At 38.8% G+C, this 16,000-nt stretch overlaps 1 protein-coding gene across 1 annotated transcript in view; it reads right to left on the bottom strand.

The window, feature by feature from the left end:
* Window positions 1–16,000, bottom strand: part of LOC117216802 (disintegrin and metalloproteinase domain-containing protein 10-like) — a 160,394-nt gene that overhangs the window by 114,582 nt on the left and 29,812 nt on the right. Inside the window, exon 3 of the mRNA XM_033463840.1 lies at window positions 5,703–5,856. Within this exon, the coding sequence (XP_033319731.1) occupies window positions 5,703–5,856 (154 nt within the window). The remainder of the gene's footprint in view (window positions 1–5,702; window positions 5,857–16,000) is intronic.

The raw sequence follows: 16,000 nt of genomic DNA, 5'->3' as shown, positions 1-16,000 counted from the left end.
TAGTTGCAAGGGTAATGCACGCTCCACCCACGACAACCTCGTTTGCCTCGTAACATACATTCACGAGAGGGACACGTTCACGTGTACACGGCTTCACCCACGTCGGAGGAAAACGCGGGAAGTAAAAGCCATTTCTTGCGCTCCCTTACCCGTTGCTTTATGCTATCGTTCGTGGAACGATCTTTCCCAGCTGATTAATACCCTTGGACGTGCCCACTTCCCTGTCCCTTCATTCAAATGGTTAAATATATATATATGTATATATATTGTGTTAATTTAAAATATAATATATTAGTAATAATTTAAATGTTTGTTTTATCTATCTTATAAATAATCTTATAAAATGATACATTTATGTGTCTGATAAACTGTAATCGTTTCTATTGGAGTCTTATTTGCTTAATGAATTAATAATTTCACTCGACACAAGCAATGTATTCATTATGATTAAATATTTCCATACGATACGAAGTAGCTTTCTTATTCATTCCAGCATTTAAGTATTTACTCATGTGAATTTAAATAATACAACAGTTTAGCAATAATTTAAACGTTTATCTCGTCCAATCTGCTGTCTTGTTGTGACAGCCCAAGTACAGACTCATAAATATAACAGCTGGTTGAAATTGCATAAAATTATATATGTGACTAAGATTAGACATTTCTACTGGAAGTTCGTTCGCTTAATACATCCGATAAATTCACTCGATTGTAAGTAATGTATAAAGTATAAAGTAAAATAAAGTATAAAAACTTCCGGATTAAATACTTCTATCACACTCTTCCAAAGCTTCCTTTCTGAGTTCTATGAACAACCTTCCCGATTAATGTTTTTCGATACACCTATCTGTCTATCCATACGTTTCTACTTGATTCTATCTTGAGTCTACTTTTTCAAAAAGTGAAGTATGTAGCAACAATGTTTCCGTTAAATCAGCTGAAATCAACTATATTGACATGACTATATTGCATAAAATGATATATTTATATGTCTGACTAACTTTGGACGTTTCTACTGAAATTTCTGATTTCTTCTTGACTATGGGTGTTTCTACTGAAAAAACGTATAATAACTTCATGATTAAATATATGCATTGCACTTTTACAAAACTTTCTTTCCGATGCTATCAACAACTTCTCTGATTTATTAATATTCTTGAACTTGCCCACCTTACTTACACTAATGATTATGGAAATGGTTTGTTAATAAAATAAAAATTTCTCTCCTTTATTACATTTCATGTACTACTATTAATGGGAATGAAGAGGAAGCAGTCGTTCTTAACAAAGTAGGAAAATTGAATGTAAATATATTTGGTAAGTATATACTAGAGACGTAATAAACGTAAGAGGAACAAACAGAACTTAATAGAATCTCTCATCGGTAGCAAAAGATAGTTCGATAAACAGAGTTTAATAAGCAGAGAATCGTTAGTCCATGATACCGAGGTAGAAACACGCGCAGCACCTACAACCCACATGGAGAGAGGTGGTCTACCCTGTTTGCCTCAGTCGAATCGATTTCGAATTGATTTTGGTACACTCTCTGGGGTACCCTTTTGCCGATCGGCACGTCCGAATTTCTACAATTAGAAGATGTAATTGGCCCGAACGCAATAAGTATCGATATTAAGGTTAATTGGAAGCGTATCGTCAGTTTATTTGCAACGGTCCGTCCGATTATCACTCATTAACGAACAATCCAATTAAATCTTAAACGGAGGCTGCCGACAAAAGAAACCGAGATTCGACGAGGCCGACGTAGCTGATTTTAATTGCATCCCTCCCTCTCTCTATTCGAAGGGGCGAATCCTGGGAACGGGTTGGGTTTAACTCGAAAATAACGCTAACTGGTACGTTCCCGTCGCGATACCATTGTCCAAGCGATAACAATCGCTCTTTATCTACCCCTTTGTAAAGCGGGTTAACCATGAAAAGCTGTTTTACCCTTTTCGAGTAGCTCGACCTTCCCGTCTGATAATTCGTTATTACGTCTTTCTAATTACACTACACCAATATATGTATATGTATAACGTGTAACGAGAAAGAATTGCTCGATTATTTATGTTTCCCCGTCGAAAATATTGTTATTCAATGAGCTATTTAGAAACTTCTAGTGTTGGTATCGCTTCGAATCTTCTTTAAATGCTAATGAACGATTTATCTTAGAACATTCAGTTCAGAGTCAGCAAAAAAAAAAAAAAGATTTTCGATTCTAGTCGCGTCCATACGTTGCCTGATTAGAAAAAGGTTCATGTTAGATCATCTCCGAATATACTCGAGTTTTGTCAGGACAGCCAGAAGAGATACGAGGCCATAGAATTCTCGAATTTATCCTCTACTTAGGTTTATCGAGACGCGGCAAGAATTTCAGTTGTTTTCCCTCGAGTTTGATACTCTGGCCGTCGTAAAACCGCCCCACCATCGGCCTCCATAACCGAATCAGGCAATAAAAACGAAGTTTTATAGTTTGCAACCCGGAAAAGGTTTTGCGAAGAAAATCTTTCAGTTTTGCTTTCTGCTCGGCTAGTAAACATCGTGGTATGCCACGATATCTCAAACAGAATCGTATTCGAATAATATAATGTTGCAATGTTAAATACGTTCAGCGGTATGTTCCAGTGTTTTCCAGCGACCCTCGAGTTGATTCTGTCCTAAATTATGGACCATTAAAGCTGTAAACTACGCGGTATACCACGAATCAACCTCTAAACATTTCCGTATTCGAATCGGAAGACGAGCCAATGATAAAACTCGCAATAAATCGAAAAACAGGCTCCGTCGTAAAGCATCTTCACCAACACCGACTTCCATTATATATCCAGACTATCCTCGCGCGTTATCCGTGACCGAACCGAGCATTTATAAATTTCACCGCCACTTTCCGCCGGTATTTTTTCCCCGCCACGTTCCACCGTTCGTGTTTCGAGGAAAATTTAGTGCCGCGGCAGCGAGTGCATCCTCAAGGGGGCAGAGAGATGTTCAGGGTTAGAGATGTGGCGTCTCGGCCAGCGTGCACGCGATTTCCCTCGATCTTCGAGGCTGAATCAAAAGGAGAATCGACGCACGAGTGCCAGATATCCGCGACTCGAATGGGAACTCTGCTTCGTATCGACCAAGTATTTTCGATTCCATCACGAAGTCGAAGGAATCGATGCGGATGCATCGACGATCGTGAATGGAAGAAGTAGAATAAACTAACAGGTCAAAAAACTGAATTTATTTTACCCTACGTGTGACGAGTGATGGGAGCAGAATAAAATCGATGTCACGGAGTTAGGTAAAGAATGGCTTTGATAAGAAATCAAATATACAGAGAGGAATGGAAAAACAGTGGAACCGATAGAGAAAATGATGAATCAATGGATAAATGAAAGAGAATTTATGAGATAAAAGAATTAAAGGGAATAAAGGATTATTGATTTTCTGATTTTAATGTGTTTTTACATCGTACATATATGTCTGTATATTAAAATGAGCAACATTTTGAAAATTTTAAAGGGAATGAAATTTTGAAAGTGAGATTGAACGACAACCTGGTAAATTTTAAAACTGCTAGATGATCATTAATACTTTTCCCCGTGATCTTCAGTATATAGGAAATTTTAGAAAAGGTAAGGCAAAAGCACGTATAACAGAGAACGGTTCAGCGACAATGAAACAGAACTGTCGCATCTCTTGAGTGTAACGCGGAGATTTAGAGGGCTCGTGTCGATGGCACTGACAACACAATGACAGTGTATCACGATGCTCAACGAGGCATATGGCTACTGTGTCGAACCAGTGTCACATAAGGCTGACGATAGTTGCATATGTAGAGAACATACAAGAGCCCAAACATCCATCTACCTATTACGTCATGCCATTCGTTCGGCAACTGTTACATTATAATGTGTTTCTAATTGATTTTCTATGGTACTCTACCCTCGACGCTATAATTTGCTTAATTGTTAAATTATGGAAATTTGTTCAAGTTTCTCTCTTTATGTACATCTATTGCCTCGTTTATTCCTCCTTGCCACATACCATTCAATTCCAACATATAGAGTGACTTATTATGCAACTGCGACCACGCTAAGTACATATCACGCTAATTTGAAGCATAATATAATAACAATAATTTAAACTCTTGTTTTATCTAATTTATCGTCGTGATCGTTATTAAACGTGAATTCATGAATATAGCAATTCATCGAGATTGATTATATCGGATGAAACGGTATATTAATGCATCTGACCAACTTTGACCGTTTTTACTGAAATCTTATTTGCGTAACGATCGTGCAATTTTTCCTGATATAAAGAGCATAAATGAAAGATTACTATAAAATAGTAACAACTATAAAATTAAACGTTTCCGTGTTATGTCAAAATATCAAAGATTTCTTTTCGAACGTGTATTCCACCATTTTGGCCCATATTTTATTTTGTCGTTCGCAGTGGTTCGTTTCAACTACTGACGCGTTCAATTACACGCGCAACTTCAGATAGTCGCGTTGGTCCGGACGAAATATAATGAAACAAGTCCCGGCTGGTAAGAAGATTCAGCTTTTTTGGCCCAACTAGGTCCTGAAAGTTGCGCTCTCACAAGAAAGTGCTTTCTACGTGCACAAAACAATTACCTCTTTGCAACGTGACGGGCTAAGCTACTAGCATTTGCTTTGTATTACTTCGGTGCCATGTAGAAAATCATCGTGGCACTAACGCGTTGGAAACAGCGAAACTTTTCTTAATTGATGTTCATGTAAGTACGAGCAAGTAGAAAATTACGTTTTCTTTCAGACAAATAACGATCGACGATCACGCGGCTCTGCTATTTTAAATTGAATTCAGTAGAACCTCCGTTATCTGATTCCACTTTAATCGATTATATTTTTATCGAGATGTAAACAATTGACCTACAGAAAAATCATTTTACATATACCACATTCGACATCGTCATATTGGGTACGCACTTGCCATAGATAACTTTCATATCCATGTTCTATAAATTATATGTTCTATTATATATTCCATTATATGTTCTATAAAACCTTTTGAAGTTTCATTAGCAGTGTAACACAACTGTCATGATTATATTGATAGGATTAGAAAGCGATCTAAAAATGTATATGGCAGTTACGAGATACTGATTATTTTTTGGGAACGATTTGCAATCGAAATACTTGCACGATCAATTTATTCGTTATATTAATAAGCCATAATATTATATGTGACGTTTTGTTATTAACAACCGATGAATGATAATTGACATATATTTTCGAATTAAACGGTCACACACTCAATCCCATAAGAATCAGTTTCGCGAGAATCTATTGTACTACTAAATGTACTACAATACTAAACGTACTAATTCACACCTTGTCGTGGAAGAAATTTGAATATTCTCTAGATTTTTAGTAAAATCCCGAGTTCGGCCGAGTTTACCTAACACCATGATCATTTATACATCACGGCCAATGTTTGTTCGTTGACGTCGAGCCGAAATGAAAATTTATATTCCTCTGTTACCACGTGCCGGTAAAACGACCGTTCGACCATAGATTATTCCGCCTTTGACGGCAGCGAGAAACTGGAATTTTCCTCGATAAAGCTTCCCCCTCCCACCTGTTTCTCATTCCCCTGTTGACCGCGTTACCATTACTGGCAGATTTCTTTTTCTTCCTGCATATACACTCGTTGCGGTACGTGGTTTTACGAACCTGTCGAGAGCGTGAAGACGTAGATTCAGCGTCGCGTCTCCCGGATGCCCGGAAGCTGAAGTGTCACGACGACTTCTGCTGCGATGTTCCCTTAGAGCAGCCGTGTCGTACCAAACGGCGCTATAGTGTCTGATGTACGATCCAGGAATGATCGCTGAAAACACGAGAGAAACGTTTCATATTAAATTCGTCATCTTCGAATAAATCGTTAAACATTCAAAAGCATATCGTTAATTTCGTCACGAGCCCTCGGCATAATTTTCTCAAGATTTTCACGACCTTTTCATTAGGTTCATACGAGATGATTGACTTAATTTCGTGTGAATTAATTGGGACGTAGAGAGGATACTATTTGATCGGTCTATATAAGTTTGTTCTTGCAGAGCACAAATAACTGACCTCCTTCAAAATACTAGAACGATTCACACGTTATCCGAATTAGGCAAAACACAAGGCAACGCTATTTGTTGCCCGCTCTAGATTTTGTGGGTTTATGATATGTTAATAGCTATCGAGATACAAGAAGAAACTCTAAACCTACCATTAATCTAATTCTCCTCGTAATGATTTTTTAAACCATTAAAAATCCTTTCTTCAGTTGAGATTAAAGATTGATACATGAAAAATTGAAAGATCAGACAGTAGAATTAAAGCTATTATTACTCATGAATCAACGATCCTGTCATGCCATGAGAAACAAAGAAAATTTCTCAGTTCCAAATCAACTATAGAACAGTTTCTCTATCGTCGGTAGAAAATAATTCGTGGTAACGTTGAAGCATGGAATTTTCACAAGAGTTGCAAAACTCAGTGGGACGCGGGTCTTTGGTTTGAAATATCGAGGGATCTAAATGCAAATTATTTCCGTGGTAATACATTTTCTCGATTCGGCGCGCCCTATCTTCGCCGTGCCGTTTCATGCACTTCAAGTCGACATTTATCTATTTACCGCACGCAACGCCGTAACGATTCCAGCCCCTCGAGCTTACAACCCCCGAAGATATTATCGTTCTGCTTTCATAATGCCGCGAGGTGGTCTAAGGCGAAACCTGCTGACTTATTTCTTCGAGGCACAACGATCAATTCTCGCGATTCGTCATCAACAACAAAGAAATTCCACGATGTCGTCTATTTCCTGATAAATGAAGTTGCCACCTGTGGTCGATGGAACATGGACAACCTTCCGCGAATATTCCATCTACATCGAGTACCATCGAAAATTCTTGTTCCTCCATTCCATTCAAGGTTCCTTGCTAATTCGATATTACCCTCGGCAGCTGTTGCTGCCGCATACTTGTCGATAGATGGCAATTATTAATTTTCGCAAACCATGGCGAATCGATATTAGACTACTAGACGTAGCTTAGATAATTTCCCGCCCCATGTGTTGGAAGTTGCAGCTTGTTAACTAGTATACAGTTTAGTTTACCATACACAGTCGCAAATTGTATGGTGATTGAAGTTTCGGTTATTACTCTCGCCACCTTGAATTGAAGCCAAATGTTATGAACATATAACTAAAGACTCGATTACTAATTCTCTCAGTTTAAGATGAAATACTTAAAAAACAACTAAAAAGGAGAGATACTGCTACCTAAGAAATTTAGAATATAATTTATCACACACGTTACTATAAAGCATAGTAACTGAAACCTTAATACTGTGCCTCGCTATCTTGTATTAAAATTTCAAACTAAATAAAAAAGGAACGAGGTACTCCAAGCTAAGGAATTTTCCCGCGTGACAGTAGAGAAGAAATTTCTCGAGTCGCGAAACTTTTGAATTAATCTTGCGTAGACTGGTGAACAAAGGACCGAAGAATATTTTCATTAGCTGTGCATTATAAAGTGACTGCATCGTTATTAAACTATCTACCCGCGCAAACATTTGACGCCGGTAATTGCTCCCCGTCACTTGCATCGGGTCACTTTACACCCCAGACAATAAATGCTCGCCGACCTTTTAATCTTTAAATATTTGCTGTTGCGACGGGACCAAGCACAAATTTCATTCCCACCGATGCTTTCGCTCTTGAAACGAGTTCGATCGGTCTCGAGAGTCAGCTGTAACTTACGGGCAACACGTTTCTTTTTCCAAAGCTCGTCGAACGTGTTCGAAATTACGCTTCTGTGTTACGTAGATCAACCTCGATTGCAGCTGTTTGCTGGCACCTTCCAGGCGCAACGAGCACCACTTCAAAGTTTAGCTTTTGCTACCAATTTGTATTTCGTTCGCTTCAAAACACCGCGATAACAATAACATTTGTCGTGTTTCACATTGTACGGCGAACTTTTTAGCTGTTATCAAACAGCCGAATTCGTTAAATGTTTTTCTACCGACAGCCATCGAGTAACATCAATATAAAATATATAAAATTAAACGATTGTATAAAATAAAATGATTAATTAGGTAGTTTCAGATTTGTAACAAGAATAGTTTCAATGATCTAATTGCATTCTCATAGATTAGCGATAAGTGTCGCATATCAATAAAATTCAACTTTCGCTGTCAATCCGTATTCCGCTCAGTTCGAAACATCAAACAATATTAAAATTTGAATATAAACTAGAATTTATAAAATTAGTTGTCTTTATATTAGACAGTAAAAATATTTGATTTGAATTGCATTTATTGAATTACGGTGCTGACTGTCGTAAACTGTCTATCATCCCTAAATATCGTATACTAACAAACAACATTCTTTAATTTTTCTACCAATTAGTACCTTGTTCGTCACGAAACATCAAATAATAATAAAATTCGTCTTTAAAATAAAACGAAATATTGAATTAAACGTTCTCAGATTTGAACCTAATCTAGTTACAATGCTGACTCTGATACATCGTTCATCGTCCCCAAGTTGCGCGATATTGACGCGATTAGAGCGATATTGCGTCGCGAGCTCGACAAAAATAGAGCTGTCGCTATTTCTGTCGTCGTTATCGCTACCCATTATCGTAACCGTAACCGTTATTGTCCTGAAATCGCGTACGGGTCCGTGCAGCCCCGTTGAAATCCCATTAATGACGCTCGAGCGGCTTCGAAGCATCGCGATATTCGGGGCAATGTTCGAATCTGCGTCAATCGGCGCGATGCAATTATGACAGCCGATCGGAAACGAAGTTCAAAAAAATGACCTCGATAGGCACTTCACGTCCGAGCGTGGAATAGATATGCTAAATTTCGGTGGCGCGTGTACGCGCCGATATCGTTCGGCCGCCATCACACCGGCCACTCTCTTGCCGACAGATTTATCCGGCATTTCCGCCGGATATCGCACGCACCATTGAGTGACGCGTCCGACCGGTTATCTGCGCGCTGGTTCTCGTCGAAACTTCCGCCGAGAAATCGTTGTCGCAGTGAGAATTTCAAACGAGCTCAACGAAACGCTAAGAGATGTGATTTGTTGCAAATTGCGGCGTTAAAATGCTTTAATACGAAATTATTCACTGGTACGGATGTATCTAAGAGCAGAATGGTTACCGCGATTAACCAAAATCTGCGAGTTTTCTAGAGGGTTGAAAGATTGAATTTTCTATCTGGAAAAAATAATACGTTGAAAATGCAATGAAAGGGAAGACACGAATTATCAGAAATTCTCAAAGCTTCAGACAATACAGCTGGTGTTAGAGCTATTGATTTCGATTAAATATGATAGATAGAAATAACACTAACATCGTAATAAATTCATGAGGAAATTATATTGTGTTTTATGAAAGACTCACCCATACGGATACGCAACAATGTCTCAGAACAATTCTTTTTTTAAGGTGTTACAAATTTAATGACGACGTTATCTCTCAAAGGGGAGCAAAATCTTGGAAGGGACAAGAGACCAGGCTATTTAACAGGTCGGCCGGCAGACGTGTAAACTGCTTTTAACAGAAGCTTTAAACTTGCCTCTTTGTCTTACCAGCCGAAACTGTCTCAAAGTTCCATCCTCTTTCGCTTCAAACTCAATTACATCGCTACCAGAGTTGGCTCCGTCTGCCAGCGTTGTGAAGCAGCGAAACTCGGTAGAAGGGGGGGGGGGGAGGAAGAGGGAGCGGAGGATTTGATAAAACGGAAACCTGACAACCGTTGCCCCCCTTCTGTGTGTTTTGACAAGAGAAAAAATCTGTATGTATGGAGAAAAAACGGCGAGCGGCCTTTATCTCGCTTTATGAATCGTTCGATTTCGAAGACCGTGCAGATGAAATCCGAACGACGCCGTAAATTACTTTTCTGACGGAGTAATATCGAATCTCGCCACCAGTCGATTTCGCCAAACAGCGGAACGTTCTGCAGAGACGTTTGCCAACGTCCTCTGGTCCCGTGTAACAGAATAGTCGCAACATCAGGTTCCAGCAAACCTTGGTGTGTGTATCCATGAACGATGTATGTGTATGTAGGGGTGAGTTAGAAACGCAGCACGACGACTAATGTCTCGTCGAAGCAAGCTGACCCTCTAAGTGAATCGATCATTCCTCTGGACTGGTAGATTCGAGGCGCAGTTGCGTTCTATCGTGGTGCATGGCTACGCGGACGTGTACAAATAAGTAGCCTCGCCTACGCTTGTGACAAATAGGAAAGGAAATTCGTGTATGGAAACTAAGACGAATTCGGCGTGCAATTTTCTCCGAGGCGCGGGCGCACGAGTTGCTCTCCACCTACTAACTGCAATCGAAACTTGAACATGGCAACGATATATCCACAACCGTGGCAGCACCAGTGGCGGAGCAGTTTTCCAACTTCTTACCGGGGTTGTCAACGCCAATCCGAATCCCTCGAATTTGATTTTAATCGACGAAGAATAAAATTCTACCTGTTTCATAAATCACAGGCCATTCGTTTCGTCACGTGTACCTTCTCCAAAATTTTAAAATTCATTTCTTTATCAGCACGCCTCTGTTGGGTGACCAAATAAAAAATGTTAATCCTCTGTTGGTCTGAGTATATATTTTGTGTACGATCATCTGTGTATATGATATACTATAACTAGAAAAGTGAAACACTCGAATAAGATTAAAAATTTTTTTAAATAATCAGGAACTGTGCAATTATCTTTCAAGTTTCTCGTCTAGGTTTCAACACAAAGATCTTTTTAAGTCAATCGTTCCATGTCCTCCAGTGGATTTGTTGGTTACCTGTAGATAGGATCGCGTCACGACCAAACACCTTGCTATCGTGTTGATAGGTGAAAAGAGAATAAACGAACAGCTATGGCTAAAAGGGAGTCGAAGGGAAATGGAATCTTGATTTCCCATCGCGTGTCTCATCGATTTAGGATTAACACTGTGCTAAATGGATAACAAGCGTTCGAGCTGTCTTTTGTTCAAGTTTTTTCCCCTATACTTTGAACGAGCAGACGAGGATGAGCACTTGATGCGTGCGAACCATTGGTTAAAACTTCGGAGACCGATAAAATATTTAACGGAAATACGAACCGACACGGGCTTGAAACAAACTACGTGGAATAGACTGATCATTTATTTGTAAAGGAAATAGCCCGCGTCCGGACTGTGTAAATCGTCTCTTTGAAGGTATTATCCAGTGAGATCCATAGGATTCGATCGCAACGTGCTTTCTGCTTATTCCTTCAATTCTTATCCATGATCCATCAACTTAACTCGAATCGAGTTCACTTAGATTCTTTGATGTTGCCTTGATAAAAGACGAGTACATAAATCATTCTTGTAAAAAAGCTGTTGGAAATCGAAATGACGACGTTTCATAAAAGATATGGAAAATTATTAACGAATTACCTAATAATAGTTTGTTAGGTATTATCATTGAGACGAAACTCATAAAAATAAAAAGGATGCTATCGACAATTAGGAACCGTGTTTATTTTGATGAGAAATGATTGACGATTTCTAAGCGGAAATTATCGTTTTATCTATTAAAACATTTCTAAGTGAGCACAAAACAGCTTTATTGAAAATATTATTGACAATAAAACTTTGATTGTGATGCATAGTCTCGTATTTTAATTAATATCTTAGAATTACGATACCACAAACGAGTTATGAAAATGTATATAGGTACTTTTATAAAATTCTTTCCAACTAATAAAGGATAAATTGTCAGATGATTAAAAATACAGCGATCTACATTGGATAATAAATTCTGTGGCAATTTTCTTGAAAAAGATGAAGTTGAGTTTAAAAAATTGCTCACAAAGGCCAGTCCGGTGATGAATTAAATAATCATGGAAACTACTCCATTCACAGAGTCTTGTAATCCCTGTGCAAGGTGAATTTACAACCGTGCTGACTACGTTTCCTTTCATCCCCACCATTCATTTCGAAGACTATACCAACGTTTTCCCCAATGTTGCTTGTACCACGGAATCGGGCTTTCTCGGCGTTTCTCGCGAACAATACGCGAGATCTATCTCGAGAAAGGTGGCAGCGAATTAAATATAACGGAAGGATACGAAAGACGTGCGAGGATAGCGTTGCGAAATTGTTGGGAACACGTAATGAACTTCTTGTATGCCAACGTCGCGCAGTGTTTAAGAACGGTTCTCCGACTGAGAGAAAAGTCATAATTTTTCATGTTGATATAATTTATTTATTATTATTATTTATTATAATTTATTGTTCATATAATTTAACAAAAAAATAGTTGATCGCGACGCTACAAAATATTCAAATTTCTTGAAATTTCATAAAATTACCGTATCTAAATTGAAGAAGAAATAGTAATGAAAGTAATATTGCTGGAATAAATTTTTGAAATTCCTTTTCATAATCACGTCACGAATTCTATAGGATCGAATAACGTGAATTGACTGAAAAGAAGTTACAAATGAAATGCTGCGTTAACGAAACGTTGGTCTCTCATAGATTGAAACTCTGCACGTCGTCATCTGTTAACATTCTAGCAAAGTTTCTTGCAATTAATTTTCAATTTGGCGTGAACGGCGTCTTCGTTGTCGTTTCTTCTAATGACAATAGCCCGTGGACTTTTCGAAACTACGCTATGTAGGAGAATATTCGTTGGTTCTTCGATGTGGAAATGACGCCGAAGGCAATGTAGCTTCGATGAAATTCTCGTAGAACCACGAGCCCCTTGATCGGTTCTATCGTTCTTGCATTATATTACAGACATTCCGTTACGTTTCGTGCTTACTTTGAGAGAATCAACGAATTATTGTATAAACTCTCACGAGCGAGAACATCGACACGAGCTAGCAACGTTTTGCTAAAGATCGACTTTTACCTTTGACAGTAGCTTAATTCAGTTTTTCATATAAATTGCATTTTTTCTTCACATTACAGTTTTGCATGCTAACGCTTATTTTCTATCCTGTTACTTCCACACTCGTTTCTCGATGGAGTTTGCTAAAACAATTAAGACACGTTCGCCTTCGACCTTTCACAGCGTTGCGTGTGTTGTATTTAATTTAGCAGCGCGGGTATTTCTGTCTGATACGCGTATCCCCTAATTTACGACATATTAAAGTACGCAACAAATTCTTGGTCGAGATATGCAGTCGAGTTCTCACGAAACACTTTGTCAACGAGTTTATATGATCTACGCTCGTATCGCTTATTTATTAACGCTTACACTCACGAGTTAAAACACGCGTACAAAATCAATTTGTGGTACTTGGAAACTTAATGAGAGCAACCGTTCTTTTAGCCGGAATATCAAAGAAATACGGATCTCGTCGTGAAACGTCTCGTTGAACATCCGAAAGAAAGGGGGAAAATTGATAAATTGCGAATGTAATGAAATTCGTTTTACGAGACGGGACTGGGAGGGCACGTCTTTTCTATCTGACGGACGTAAACTGAAAAGCAATCGAGGCATCGATAAATTGATTGTTTCAATTTTATAATTTCGACCATCGGATTGCATCGCAGTCGAGCGTTCACGATGAAACGCGACTTGAATCGCGCGCAGTAGAATAACTCGTTAAAGGTCAGCCACAGTGGAGTTAGCTCTGTGTATATTGGAGGTATGCTTGCTACATGAAAACGAACATCCATGTTTCGAGTTTCCCCCATTTTTATATGCGCCACACGCACTCGTTACGAGTCCCGTGTAAAATTTTAACTACGTAATTAAAACCTCGCCCCTTGTTTTCGATTCCCTTTAAGCGTCCGCTGATGAGCGCGATTCAATTATCGAAATCGACCGATCGATTTCACCGTTTTTAAACCAGCGTACCGACGAAGAATCGACGTTAAATTTACTTACGATTTAAATAGAGTTGTAACTGTAAGTTCAGTAGACGTGTTTCACGTTTGAAATGTACCGCGAGATGCGGTTTTCGAAAGTTTTATCAAATATTACAGAAACAGCTACGTACGAAAGCGGCATTTTAAGTAACATTAAATGAAACGAGCACGATAAACGAAGTGAGAGGCTATAAAAGCGCTATTTATCACGGCGAATAAAAGTGATACGGTGAAAATGTCATTTTCAACGCGGTTCGCTTCCGGTGATGCGAAGCAATTAAAGTTTAATCGAAGTTCCGAATCGTCCGTATCTCCGAGATGAAATATCGATATAGGAAACGTTAAATAGATTTCACCGCTTAATATCGCGTTTACTTCAGACCGATTTTCACCGAATAGAAAATCAGTGTCTTCTAAGCAACCGAGTATCCACTGTATTTGTTTTTCTATTTTTCTATAATTCGAGGTATACAGACATACTCAGTAGAGTATTCGAACATTTGTAACCATCTTTTACGAATATATTATGTGTGTTCTACGAAACATTTTGAAATTTCATCACCGCTGCTTTACTAAATGTATGTTTCCACTAAATATCTTGTAATTTCTCTATACAGATATTTTCGAACTGATTACAAATTTTACCAATATATTCATGGGACTCGTGTTTTAGAACAGTCCTAATGAAGTTCTACAATGTTTTACCATGGATGTAAAACTTTACTACGGCGAGTATTCAAACACTTTCGCCAGTCAGTGTATCCCTTCGTTAACGAATAAATCGTTACTTTTTTCCCGCAATATTAACTAGTTTTGGGAAATACGGATATTTTCCTCCCTTAACTTCCCTTTAACCAAAAGACATGCATTATTAAGCGCAATTTTTAACAGTGCCTTCCTTTGAGGCAACATCTAGAACCACTCCGCGGATTTATTCGCCTGTAGGGAAATCCTTAGTGTCTCCTAATGGAAAAGTTAGTAGCCAGAGTTTGTCAATAAAATATACGGATTTACTTCGATCAAAGAGCAGTAACTTTCCATAATTACCCGGTTCGTACGTAACCGCGCGCGAGAGAGTGCCTTGGAATAATCTGTGCACACAGGCACAACAGTTTCACAGGTAAATGTTTCTCCGCAAACTGAGAAACTTGCTGGGATTATCGACTCGCTGCTTTTTCTTCGGAAGAACATTAACGAATCGCAACGACGGCTGCTGAGGCGAAATTACCGCAAGGAAATCTGTGTTAAGATTTCATCCAGAGATTCTCAACCGATCGAATTGAATTCCGTGAAACTCGACGAGATTAGTGAAAGTAATTCGATTTCGCGTGACAGACGTCGTCTCGAAAAAATTACAGTACGAGCTGTTTCAGTTTATTAATCGAAAATCGGTTGGTCTGTGTCTAGAAACAGAAGAAGCATCTCACGATGGCAAATCCACGATGTCATAATTAAGAATAGTTGATTTTATATCAGAAGTATTGCCTTTCAGACTTCTATCGATTTTAAACATTTGTTACTTCTCTGAATGAGTAATATAACCTTATATAAAGTCGTGAACTCTCTTTTTTAACGCTCTGTATATATGAAATATTCGTTCCAACATAGAGTAATGAATTTAAAAAAACAAAAAATCAAAAAAGAAAGAAAAAAGGCAGATGTAGTACAATGTTTCGTCCGAAAGAAGATGAATTATCAATTTTCCCGGTGCACTTGTCCATGACGGAGGTGTCACTTGCAAAATGTACGATCGGAGGTCGCAGATGCGGGGGCGAAATATTTCGAAAAATAATACCTCGCCGCGTCAGCAATGATATACATTAACAGCGGCATTTTTCCTGTGCCAGTTACAACGCAATCGGCCTGCCATTTTCGTCGTTCCACGTTCCATTCCCAGCCCCATCCTCGACACGTACACATCGTTGTCCGCAATTTTATTCGGGAACCGCCCACCTCCTACTCCCTACTCCGGCTACTCCTCCCACGGTAGCCGGTTGTTACCGCCAATTCGCATTATCCAATTTTTCGTGTGTCACGTACCGTGTCCCCGATTCGGTAGGTCACTTTCTCGCTGCAATTACATACGTTCCAAACCATCGTGGCGCTCTTTTCGGCGTCGATGTTTGC

This window comes from Bombus bifarius, unplaced genomic scaffold, assembly GCF_011952205.1.
Source record: "Bombus bifarius isolate JDL3187 unplaced genomic scaffold, Bbif_JDL3187 scf7180000007973, whole genome shotgun sequence".
Lineage (NCBI taxonomy): Eukaryota > Metazoa > Arthropoda > Insecta > Hymenoptera > Apidae > Bombus > Bombus bifarius.
The sequence above is the reverse complement of the archived record's forward strand: the minus strand, read 5'-3'. Positions and strand labels throughout refer to the sequence as shown.